Below are 13,052 nucleotides of genomic sequence, written 5' to 3' on the forward strand. Positions count from 1 at the left end.
GAGGTAAGCGCTCGCTGCCAGCCCCCAGTCTGTATTATGGCAATGTAAATTGCCATAATACAGACACTGACTCGAGTATAAGCCGAGTTGGGGTTTTTCAGCACAAAAAATGTGCTGAAAAACTCGGCTTATACTCGAGTATATACGGTAGTTTCTATAGACTGCTGACTCCTCTTAATGAGAGTTAAATCGAAAGTTCTATAAAAAGTTCTGACTCATTAGGTGCTTGATTTGAACAGACAATGGAAGAATCTCACTTTATGCACATCTCCGAGGAGAGTCCATTGTAAACGGATACTAATGTTAACACAGCTGTGTGAATATATCCAGTACGGAGGAATTTGTTTTGGTTTTAGAAAATGATATATGTATATTGGTTCAAATGTAATTTACCAGATTTATATATTTATGTGATAAAGCTGTTTAGATAGAATACATTTATTCTGTTTGTATTTAGTTTCATTATATGTGTTTTAGGGTAACTTAAAGTTCAGTTAGCTATTCCAAAGCTTACACAGAAAAAGATAAAGTCCAAGCCAAGTAAATAACACTGCAAGTGTAGTCACCCTTCAAAAAGATGGCAATACTGTTAATGTATCTTTAGCTTTCCTTAAACATTGTTTTTTCTATGACACCATGAGCATGCCACAGAGATACAATCACGATCTCAATAATGCATCAAAATACCTTTATGTGTTTTTTTTTTCTGCCAGATGGAACAGTGGTAAAATTGACTAGCTAAATAAATATTGGGATTTAACATATATACCTTTTTAGAGACTTAATTACATATGGTGTGTGACAATAACAAATAATCCCGGTTTGTTTATTTACCTGTTTTTCAGCAGGCTGGTTAAGCTCTCAGAGTTCAACTGCTGCATCAATGCTTCTTTCAGGGCTGGTAGCATTGACAATACTGATAAAAAGCAAATACAAAATGTAGAAATCATCAATAAAAGGAAATAAGAGACTTATAGTATCTGGTAGCTAGCAATTTCTATTCATCTTTTAATTCTTTGCTGACATAAGATTTTACAGAGCAAGATTCAGTGAGTAAATGCCACATTTACAATGAAATTCATGAAAATTATCATTAGATTTGTTCTGTCAGACACAATATAAATTGGGTATGACTGTTCCTTTAAAGAAAAAGAAGCCAGTACTGGTTCTTTAAATATTAGCATACAGTGAGGGGAAAAAGTATTTCATTTTTTCATATTTTGATAGATATGTATATTTTAGGTTTATATTTTTTTAATAAACAGCAAGAATCCATGGATGAAGAACAACTCATTTAAAGTGGCACTGTCATGCCGAACTTACCTTTCCTCAATCTCTTCCTCTTCTCCCCCTCTCTCAGGATCTGTCCTTCTTTTCTTCCGGTCTTCTTTAAAATCATAAGACAAAGTAGGGACTCTTTGCCTTATGGAGGTTTCCTCCGCTTGACCAGCTTTGACCCGTGGAGGAGTAAAGTGTGCTTCATTTCCGCTGGTCAGAGCAATTTTCCCATGATCCCTAGCTTTCCTCCCTGTTCCCACAATGCTTCCTGTCAGTACTGCCGAACATCCTGTCACTTAGACAGAACGCCGGCAAAACTGCCTTATTGCATCCTAACAGAATGAGAAGAGTTTCTCCATTCGTGTTAGGATGCAATTCGGGACTTTGTTCGGATCGCAATTTCATTCGAATTAATGAAACTCCGATCCTATTCGTGCTGTGGCTGCATCTTGCAGCCGCTTAGTAGAAAACTCCCTGATACCGTGGGAATTAGGAAGCTATCTACTAAAAGGCTGAAAGATCTAAATTGGTCTTTCAGCCAAATTTACTAATACTAAGTAAAGATTACTTAGTATTAGTAAATGATGCACCTACTCGCAATACTGCGAGTAGGGGCATGTCTAGTAAGCAGTGAGCAGCCTGTGGCTTCTCACTGTTTAAAAAAAAAAAAAAAACTACTAACCCACTCCCCTTTCCCCCCTTCCCCCCTCCCCCCTCCTGCGCGGGCGGGTGCCCCCTAAATAACAATTAGGTGGGGGGACCTATTGTCCTCCCCCCCGGCCCCCACCCATGGGCGATGGGTGGGGGCCCTAAATGACAATGAGGGGGGGAGGCTCCTGTCCTCCCCTCCCCCGGCCCCCAAATCACAATGCGGGGGACCTACTGTCCACCCCCCGCCCCCACCCTAAATAAAGATAAGGGATAAGGGGGGGGACCTACTGTCCTCCCCCCCCGGCCCCCACCCCTGAGCGGTGGGTGGGGGCCCTAAATAAGAATGGTGGGGGGGACCTACTGTCCTCCCCCCGGCCCCCACCCCTGAGCGGTGGGTGGGGGCCCTAAAAAACAACAAGGGGGGACCTACTGTCCTCCCCCCCAGCCCCCACCCCTGAGCGGTGGGTGGGGGCCCTATATAAGAATGGTGGGGGGGACCTACTGTCCTCCCCCCCTGAGCGGTGGGTGGGGGCCCTAAAAAACAATAAGGGGGGGATCTAATGTCCTCCCCCCGGCCCCCACCCCTGAGCAGTGGGTGGGGGCCGTAAAAAACAATAAGGGGGGGCTACTGTCCCACTGAGCGGTGGGCGTGGGCCCTAAAAAAAAACAATAGGGGGGGCCTACTGTCCCCCTTGGCCCCCACCCCTGAGCGGCGGGCGGGGGCCCTAAATAACCAGAGTGTTCTTAGTCTAAATGCAGGGCGGGGCAAGGCTTTATAAGCCTTCCCCCGCCCTGCAGAGCTCAGTCTGCGCGGAGCCCTCCATGGGTGAAGATGGATTAATTTTTTTAGCGTCGGGTTTTTGCCTTTTCGTCTGGATTTTTTTTTTGCGCTCAGGTTTTTTTATTTTATTTTATTTTAAATTCAACGGGTATGATGGCTTTTTATTTGGCCTTTTTTGGGGCTGAAAAATGAAGATTTTAGAAAAAAGAAAACTTCAAATGGGAAGTTAAATTTTTGTTTACAGGTTAGTTATTTTATTCCCCCCTCACTATTTTTAGGGTGAGGGGGGTAGGTAGGGGATAGTTTTATTTGGGTGGGGGGGGTGACTAGGGTCTTGGGACCCCTAGTCACCTTGATTGGGGGGGGGGGGTGAATTTTTATTTAGGGCCCCCACCTGCCGCTCAGGGGTGGGGGCCAGGGGGGAGGACAGTAGGTCCCCCCTTATTGTTTTTTAGGGCCCCCACCCACCGCTCAGGGGTGGGGGCCAGGGGGAAAGGACAGTAGGTCCCTCCCCCTTATTGTTTTTTAGGGCCCCCACCCACCGCTCAGGGGTGGGGGCCGTGGGGGAGGACAGTAGGTCCCCCCCCCTTATTGTTTTTAGGGCCCCCACCCACCATTCAGGGGTGGGGGCCAGGGGGGAGGACAGTAGGTCCCCCCCCTTATTTTTTTTAGGGCCCCCACCCACCGCTCAGGGGTGGGGGCTGGGGGAGGACAGTAGGTCCCCCCCTTATTGTTTTTTAGAGCCCCCACCACTCAGGGGTGGGGGCCAGGGGGGGGAGGACATTAGGTCCCCCCCCACCATTCTTATACCTCCTTATTGTTATTTAGTAGGTTATAAACAGTGAGCAGCCACTGGGGCATACCGCAAGTAGGGGCATTCAGGAGATTTTAATCTCCCTTATGCTATTATGGGGGTCATATTGACCCCCATAAAGTGAGAGGGGGACCTGGGGGGGCTTATGAAGTGGAACTGCTCCCTGCCGCTTCTGTCTTTACATATTACAAGGAGGGAGCTGCACGCCGGTAGCTCCCTCCTTGTAACAAACTGAACGAACAAACGAACACTGATACTCAGTGTTCGTTTGTTCGTCTGATTTTTCTATTCATTCGTCTGTCTGATGAATGAATAGATGAAATTCCCGTTCGCATGTCCAGGTGTTTCACTGGGCATGTGCGGGGATCTCACAGTCTGTCTAGTGTGGGCAGATGACGTGTCCCACAGGGACTTCATCTACCCACACAAAGGTGGCGAATATAGATCGGGGCAGAAAATAAAGATTAAAAAAGAGGTAATATGGGGGGCTTAGGGGCATTTGGGGGTGACTAGGGGGTCAGTTAGATGTAGTGGAGGCGGGTTAAAAAAAAAAAACGGGATTCCGTCATGACAGTGCCGCTTTAATGTGTACATGTTGCTCACGGTGGAAAGATTGTATGTTGGATTATTTTCGTCATCTTGCATGCATCAAAAGCAAACAGATACCATTTAAAGCTACAGCATTGGAATGTACCTACTTTTAAATAGATTTTGTGCTATGTCAAAACACACAAATGATAAACTGTGAACTTTCAAAAGTTGATATTTGTGTCAATAATAGAGTGAATTGCAATCTATGACTAGAAATATCATCAGCATGTTAATGACTGCTGCTGAGTCATTAACATTGTAGAAGATTTTACAATCGCACAGTTACTATATTTTTCAACTACTTTTAACATTATTGATTAATTAAAATGTTGTCTGTTAACTTACATTAACCAGTCATACCAATCATTGTCCTTCTGAAAACAGATTAATAGAACCATCATATACTTGATAGGTTACTAAAATAATGTCACAAATTAACCAATACCTCAAATAATGTCACAGTGCTTGTGCATGGGCCGAACAAACATCACAAACACCTTCCAAGTTGACGTTTTCTTTTTTAAGATATGTATGACAAGCAACATAACACAAACATTCACAAGTGCCAGTAAACAAAGACATCATAAAATAGAGGGGTGCTATGGAGGAAAGCGGTGGGAGGAAATGGCTAAGCCATAGGTGGAAAATGGTCGTTATGTGAAACATGTATTTTATCCAGGGAGGTCCCCAATATTTTGGGGTAAGATAAGTATAACGTTTGAATAACACCTAGATTTTATTCTTCTAGATATAATCATTCCATTTTATCCACCAATATTTAGTTATAGATGATAGTTCCTTCTCCATCTCTAATTGATAAGAGATTTTACTTTTTAAGATTTCCCAACGTGGAATCTCACGCGGTTTCTAAAATTTTACAATGTTTTTTTTTTTGCTGCTATTAGAATATGAGTTATTATGTATCTATCTCTTAATCTCATTGTGGGCCATTCCAAACGTAACAATACAGTTTGAGGGGACATCTTAAAAAATATTCCTGATACTTTCACTAGGATTGTATGCGTTAGATTCCAAAAGGCTTTTAGTTTGGGACAATTCCACCAAATGTGGATAAAAGAGCCTTCCTTGTGACTGCAACGCCAGCATATCATAGAGGATGAAGGGAACCTCTTGTTTATTAATTTTGGGACTAGAAACCATCTGGTTATTATCTTGTATTGTAATTCAATTAGGTTGAGACAATGTATAGATTTCTTAACCTCAGGTATAATTTTACACCAATCTGTAATTCTGATCTCTACTTCAAGCTCCATTTATTTATTATAACTGTGACTGAGTCAGTAGATAATGAATCGATATCATCAAAGTACGTTTCATTAATTTACTTATTCTATCTCGATTTTTTAGTAAACAGTCTAGTCCCTCAATATATTGTCTCTTTTGAATGTGTGATTCAACATACAGCTTTTAATTCTTAAATAACGGAAAACCTCTTTGGGGAAGATATGGAATTCACAAACTAAATCTTGAAAGGATTTTATGTGTGGTCCATTTAAAACATACCTACAGTAGTTTATACCATTTTCTTTCCAAGTATGTAAATCGATCTCCTCCATATTATATTCTAAGAGACTAATGTTAGTATTGCATCGTATTGTATTACTCCAATCCAAATTATGTTCAGATTAAAATTTTGATCAAAATTTAAGATTTGTTTGCTAAGATTGTTCTTATCTCCAGGTCTATTTCTAATCCTGTCTGTTCTTGCTTTATTGGAGTCCAGCCACAATAAAAGAGAGAGATTTGTATTTCCAACATATATCTCTCAATATCCTGCCAAGACTCCATAGATTCTATTTTCAACCATTTGGAGAGATGTTTTAGGATAGCAGCATCATGATAAATCTTTATATTAGGGGTAGCTAGGCCTCCTTTATCTAAACATCTTTCTAATAATTTTCGATTAGTCCTTGGCTGCTTTCGTTGCCATATATAATCTAAAAAACTTTTCTAAATTTTTATTAATTTTGATCTGTATAATCATATTGGAAGAGCCCCAAATAGATAGTTCCATACTGGAAAAATATAGGATTTTATAATGTTAATTCGACCCAGCCATGAGATTTCAGAGGTCTTCCAATCGTTAAGCATTTTGATTGTCTGATTTAACAAAGCATCATAATTTGCCTCTACTAAATTATTTGAATGAGATGTAATAGTAATGCCCAGATACTCAATTCTATCTAATGCCCAATTAAATCTATAATTTTATACTAAGCTATCTTTAGTTTTCCTATCTAGGTTTAACCCCATGATAGTAGATTTAGATGTATTAAGCTTATAGTTTGACATTTGACTCGCTCACAAGTTACTATCATCACTGTGGGTATACCTTTGGTAAGTGTTTTGAGGAGAACGGCGTCATGCCTTCTAGCCCCTTTAATACTCCGAGGTAATTTTTCTCTCTATAAATTTAGGGTTCATGCCCTCTTATACCCACAAAGTCCTAATTTGTAGGACCTTGGGATTTTGTTTGTCCTGATCCCCGAGTCCTTCCTATCTCTTTTTTTCTTTTATAATTTGACATATGACTGAATATTTGTAGTTATTTAAGGAAAAAAAAATCAAGTTTTGGGGCTTTGTTAGGATCAATATAACATCATCAGCGTAGCGACTTAATTTTGCCTCCTTGGTGCCAAATTTTATACCTTCAATGTTGTAATTTGATCTAATTAAATATTATAATGGCTCCAAAGTGAGGATATACAGGATGGGAGAAAGAGGGCAACCCTGCCTCGTCCCGTTTCTAACCCTAAAACAAGAAAAGACGATACCCGAACCGATTATCCTAGCTGAGGGGTTAGTATAGAGAGCCTGTATTGCCTGTACTATCCATCCCTTAAAACCCATCTTAATTAATGTTTGGAACATAAAATTCCAACTGACCCGATCAAATGCTTTGCTTGCATCTAATAATAGTAATATGGTCTGTTCAGTTCTTCTATTTGATAGGTCAATCAGATCTACTACTCTAAATATATTTTCTAAGGGATATCTCCCTTTAACAAAGGATATCTTCCTTTAAACAAAAGGAATTATAGGTTTTAATCTATCAGCTATGATGGCTGAAAATATTTTTATGTCCCCATTTATCAATGAAATAGGGTGATAGTCTTCAATCCGAGATGGGTCTTTATTATTATTTTTTAAATTGGTATTATATTTGCCTGGAATAGTTCTGGAATTATTTCACCTTTTTCTGTGAAACCATTAAATAGTTGTGACCTTTATAGGCAAAGCAACACAGTCCTCTAGGGTTACAGGCATAGAACAACAGTCTCTGGTGCAAAAATGGTGTGGTTTATTTATAGCGTGCACAAAATCCATACAGTAATCAGTTTGTTCAAAACTGCAGCACAACAGAAAGGAAAATCTACAAAATAAATCCTAGCTCAAATTTGAGCACTAACTAAACATAAAGAAATGTCCCTTACTCACCAGGGTAATAAACTACACAAATCAAAAATAAGCCTTGGTTTCACCAACCTTTAGCACATTGTTTAGATGCTGCTCTGCACAGACCTGCTCTCTCTCTGCAGGTCAGATTGTATCTGACTCTTTCTGCTCTGAGACCTGCTAATTAAAGCCTCAGCAGTTGCTAATTGGGCAGGTGAATGAGTATAGACTATGGAGGATTCTGGGTCCTAGATACCTTCCTTCTATTACCCTCCCATAGACTCTGTCACATAGTTTACTATTTTACTATATTGGCCTAAATCAGCTTTCATTATTTTATAAAAGGATCCTGAGAAAGTGTCTGGCCCAGGAACTTTATTTTTGTTTATTTTATCTATTTCTAGTCCGACAATTTTACTTAACCCCTTAAGGACAGATGACGGATATATTCCGTCATGATTCCCTTTTATTCCAGAAGTTGTGTCATTAAGGGGTTAACAACTTAACAACTTTCTTGAAATTGTGTGCTTGTCTGATTACCTCTTGAGACAATACAGAACTATACTAGGTTCTATTACCATATTGAAATCTCCAGCCCGGATAACCGGTCATTTTCTAAATGTATCTACCGTATCTATAATTTTGTTCAAGGTATTTACCTGTTCTTTAGAAGGGGCATAGACATTTATCAGGGTCAATGTTTGTTGATTTATTCTACATACCATAATATTATATCTAGCTTCTAAGTCATTTTCTTGGTGTAAGGTTTCCACTGTTAATGCATTACTGACTAAAATAGAGGTCCCTCTTTTTTTTTTTTCATCAGTCAATGAGGAATTTGCTAATATCGTATAGCCCTGAAAACTTTTGTTAACCAGTGCGTCTCTTGGATAATACAAATCTCTATTTTCTCTTTATTAAGTACATTTCTAATCAGTGACCTTTTGTTGGGGGAACTCAATCCCTGAATGTTTAATGATAAAATGTAACCATTAAGCCTATAATTCCCTCCCATCTTTCTCTCCTCCGACGCTCTATGTACGCATCTATATAAAGAAACTTTTACTAAACATGACAAACAACAAAAAACATATCACATAAACCGCCAAGTCTCTATATTCCCCAGAGGCATTGGGAAATGCATTAACCCTCATTCAAAAGAAATGCATTATAATGGAAACAACGGTCATGTGACCCTTAACAAGGAAGACAACTATCTTGGGGGTGCGTAATCGTATAGTTTTAGGGGGAGTCAAACAGGAGAGCACCAACATATACATATACGCTCAGAAGGAGTAATAGATAAGAACATAACCGTATTACAAAAGGGAGAAGGTGATTTAAAAGTTTGAATAAATATGTTCTAATTGTGAATTTTATATGAAGTCTATAATCCATTTTTAGATGTGAGTTTCAAATTTCAAGGATGATTGTATTATCCTCCTTTCAATTCAATTTTCTCTTTCCTTTTCCTCCTCTCTCTTTCTCTCCTTTCGCTTTCTCTTTTCGATTCATCAATTTGATTATAAATCTACCTAAATAAACTCTTATGAAAAAACCAATGCGTTCTATTTTTAAAGCCCTTGTATTTATAATTGCTTTATATTTCCTGTGTAGTTCTGGGCTGATTCCTCACCGTTCTCATGATCATTGAAACTCCATGAGGTGAAATCTTGCATGGAACACCAGACTGAGGGAGACTGACAGTTATTTTGTGTTTCTTCCATTTGCGAATAATCACACAAACTGTTGTCAACCTTCTCACCAAGCTGCTTGTAGCCCATTCCAGCTATGGGTAGGTTTTCAATCTTGTCCCTGACATCCTTGGACAGCTCTTTAGTCTTGGCCTTAGTGGAGAGTTTGGAATCTGATTGATTGCTTCTGTGGATAGGTGTCTTTTATACAGGTAACGAGCTGAGATTAGGAGCACTCCCTTTAGGAAAGTGCTCCTAATTTTGGCTTGTTACCTGTATGAAAGACACCTGGGAGCTAGACATCTTGCTGATTGATAGGGGATTAAATATTTATTTCACTCATTGACATGTAAATCAATTTATAACTTTTTTGACATGTTTTTTTGGATTTTTTTGGGGGGGTTATTCTGCCTAACACTGGTAAAATACACCTACCATTAAAATTATAGACTAATCTTTTTTTTGTCAGTGGGCAAATGTTCAAAACCAGCAGAGGATCAAAAACTTTTTTTCCCTCACTGTAGGTACCTAACCTCAGCAATGTCCCCCTTCATGCTATTCATGAGAAATACAGCAATTCAGGCAATGGGCCTATATATACACACACTCTATTGCTCCTTGGCAGTACGAAGTACTATGTACTTTTAAAACAGCTAAGCAGCAGGAATGCATGGCAGAGTAAAACTAAATTAATGCAAATACAAAAAGAAAGCTAGTTGCACAGGCTGCTATTAGCTTAATGACTAGTTTGTTTCATAAAAGGGAAAAAAAAAACACACATCACATAAACACATGGGGATATGCATAGCTTTCCCATTACAATATTGGGAAGAACCAAAACTGGCTCAGAAGTCACATCTACCTCTAAATTCCTATAGCACACGAATAAATCTTTAAAGTGTCTTTTCTGACCACTGACTCCACAATGCACTACCAAAAAGGGAGACCACATTGCATTATTTGAATATGATGTGAAACCTTAATCTCTGCAATAATAATACAAATTACATTTTTTTCAATTCTCTCTAGAGTGGCACACCAAGCACCTGAGAAATACATGTGATATTGAGTAGATTCATTATTTTCTATGAATGAAGCTACTCCCAATCACAGCTATTTTTCTTGCTGGCCGAAACCCATTCTTGGGAAAATTTGAGTTCAATATGCTTCATAACGAAGTTAAAATAATCCCTCAAGTAATATCAAATTACAAAAATAGTTTTGTCATGACTTAATCTCCACACTGCTTTGTCTACCCTCCTAAAGTCGACTGATGTAATAAACATCTTATTCTTTATTCCATGAATAAATCCTTTCATATATCATATTAACCTGTCATGTTGCATGTCCTTTGGTTGCTCTCAAAATGATATTGTCTTCGTGCCTGAGCAATGTATTCTGCGGCTTCTCTTTCTTGTATTTCTCGGATTTTCTTCTGTGCATACTTTCCAAGAAGATAAACACCTGAATAAAAAAGTAATAGTAAAATGGCATTACTTACTATTAATGCAGTTAAGAGCATACAATTTGCAGTATCTTGAACATGGGGGGAGAGGGGAAACAAATATTTTAAACTCTTCATGACCAGTAGTAGGCATAGTTTTAATTACTATTTTCTTTTAATATTATATATACACAAAGGCAGTGAAGAAAATAGAGGAAAGATATACTGCCATGGGTAAATATTAGGAACCTTATAAGAACTGTGTGCAGTCGAAATTGTCCAAATGTAAATATAACGAAAAAAGTGTCACACACTGCAAATTAACTCTTCTAGTGCTGGTTTTGCAGCAGCTGTACAAGGGATCCTCTGGGCACAATAGCAACTTAATTAAAAGTTAGAGTTGTTATAGCGCCAGGAGGTCTCAAGCGCTGGCTTATCTTTCTGGGTTAAATTGTTCACGAACGGTCTAACGCTAAAGTCTCATTGCCAGTGCCGTTTCGCTCTGCCTCCTCAAATATCTCTTTCAGTGTTTCTTTCTCGGGTTCTGCCTCTTCTCCCCAACCCCTCTCTGTCAGCGTCCCCCAAGGTTCTGTCCTCGGCCCCCTATTGTTCTCTATCTATACTGCCTCCCTTGGTAAACTCATCAGCTCCTTTGGTTTCCAATATCATTTATATGCAGATGACACGCAAATCTACCTGTCCTCCCCTGATCTCTCTCTGCCCACCTTGACTCGTGTTTCTGACTGCCTCTCTGCTATTTCCAACTGGATGGCTGCTCACTTCCTTAAACTCAACCTGTCCAAAACAGAACTTCTAGTTCTTCCTCCCTCAAGTGCTGCTACTCCTGTTGTCTCCATCCAAGTCAACGGCGCTACTATCACCTCTACCTCGCAGGCTCGCTGCCTAGGGGTTCTTTTCGATTCTGACCTCTCTTTTACTCCCCATGTCAAATCCTGTCACTTCCAACTCAAGAACATAGCGCGCATCCGCCCATATCTAACGCCAGACGCGGCTAAGATACTGGTTCATGCTGTTGTTCTCTCTCGCCTCGACTACTGCAATCCCCTTCTCACCGGTGTTACATGTTCCCAGCTTGCACCGCTGCAATCTATAATGAATGCGGCTGCGAGGCTTATTTTCCTGTCCGGTCGCACCTCCCACGCCTCCACGCTCTGTCAGTCCCTGCATTGGCTTCCAGTTAGATATAGGGCCCAATTCAAAATTCTGGCGCTTGCTTACAAATCCCTACATAATGCTGCTCTAACATACCTATCCTCCCTCATACACAAGTATGTCCCGTCGAGACCCCTGCGCTCATCCCAAGACCTACGCCTATCCTCTGCCCGGATCCCCACCTCTGACGCTCGCCTTCAAGACTTCTCTAGGGCTGCACCTATTCTGTGGAACTCCCTTCACTCCTCAATCAGACTTTCACCCAGCCTCCACTCCTTCAAAAAATCTTTGAAAACTCACTTCTTCATTAAAGCGTATCAATTAAACTGTCAGCAGGCTTCTCATCCCCCACCCCAGGACTCCTTTCCTGCAACTGTCAAAAATGACCTACCAAGCACTCAATAAACCCTTCTCTAACAAACTATTTAATTCCCCTACTCTAACCCTTTGTGTCACTAAACCCCACTCACTCTGGCATGTAAGCTCATTGAGCAGGGCCCTCAACCCCCTCTGTTCCTGTACGTCCAGTGGTCTAATCTCAATTATGTGTCTGTTAGTCCACCCATTGTACAGCGCTACGGAATTTGTTGGCGCTATATAAATAATAAAATAATAATGATATACGGCAATGATATACGGCAATGATATACGGCAGGTTGCTTCCACATTGTCATTCTCTGAAGTTCTGCCTGTGCATAACACTCAGAATGACAGGCGGATGCGTATTAGGGACTTAACTTGTGGCTTGGTGAATGGTGTCGGGAGCAAGGATTTGGCTTTATTGCTCATGGTAGCTCTGTTTGGAATGGAAATAAACTGTACAAAAAAGATGGTTTGCATCTTTCTCAAAAGGGAACAAATGTTCTCAGTGAGCAGTTCAGAGGTTTTGCTAGGATGTATTTAAACTAGGAGGGGGGGGCAAAAGGGTGATAAAACATCAATCCAATTGTCCCCCAAAACAAGGACAGAAGGTGCCTGTAGCAAGTGTGTTAAAAAATGATAAGCTTAGAGTCATGTCTACAAATGCTCGCAGTTTAGGGAATAAGATCCATGAACTTGTGGCAATAATGGCAACTGATAGTGTAGATTTAGTCGCTGTTACTGAGACATGGTATAATGAGAAAAATGACTGGGACATAGCAATACCAGGGTACTCTTTATATAGAAAAGACAGGGAAGGCAAGAAAGGGGGAGGGGTGGCCCTGTATG

The 13,052-nt window shown here is 40.2% G+C and overlaps 1 protein-coding gene across 2 annotated transcripts in view; it reads right to left on the reverse strand.

Moving 5' to 3' along the window:
* The window catches only part of PEX3 (peroxisomal biogenesis factor 3), a 68,620-nt gene that overhangs the window by 34,091 nt on the left and 21,477 nt on the right, over window positions 1–13,052 (reverse strand). For both annotated transcript variants that reach the window (XM_063443316.1, XM_063443315.1), the window contains exons 3-4: window positions 10,559–10,690; window positions 835–916 (exon numbers count right to left, since the gene is read on the reverse strand). In XM_063443316.1, coding sequence (XP_063299386.1) covers window positions 835–916; window positions 10,559–10,690 — 214 coding nt within the window. The remainder of the gene's footprint in view (window positions 1–834; window positions 917–10,558; window positions 10,691–13,052) is intronic.

The sequence above is a fragment of the Pelobates fuscus genome, chromosome 2 (genome assembly GCF_036172605.1).
Source record: "Pelobates fuscus isolate aPelFus1 chromosome 2, aPelFus1.pri, whole genome shotgun sequence".
NCBI classification, from domain to species: Eukaryota; Metazoa; Chordata; class Amphibia; order Anura; family Pelobatidae; genus Pelobates; species Pelobates fuscus.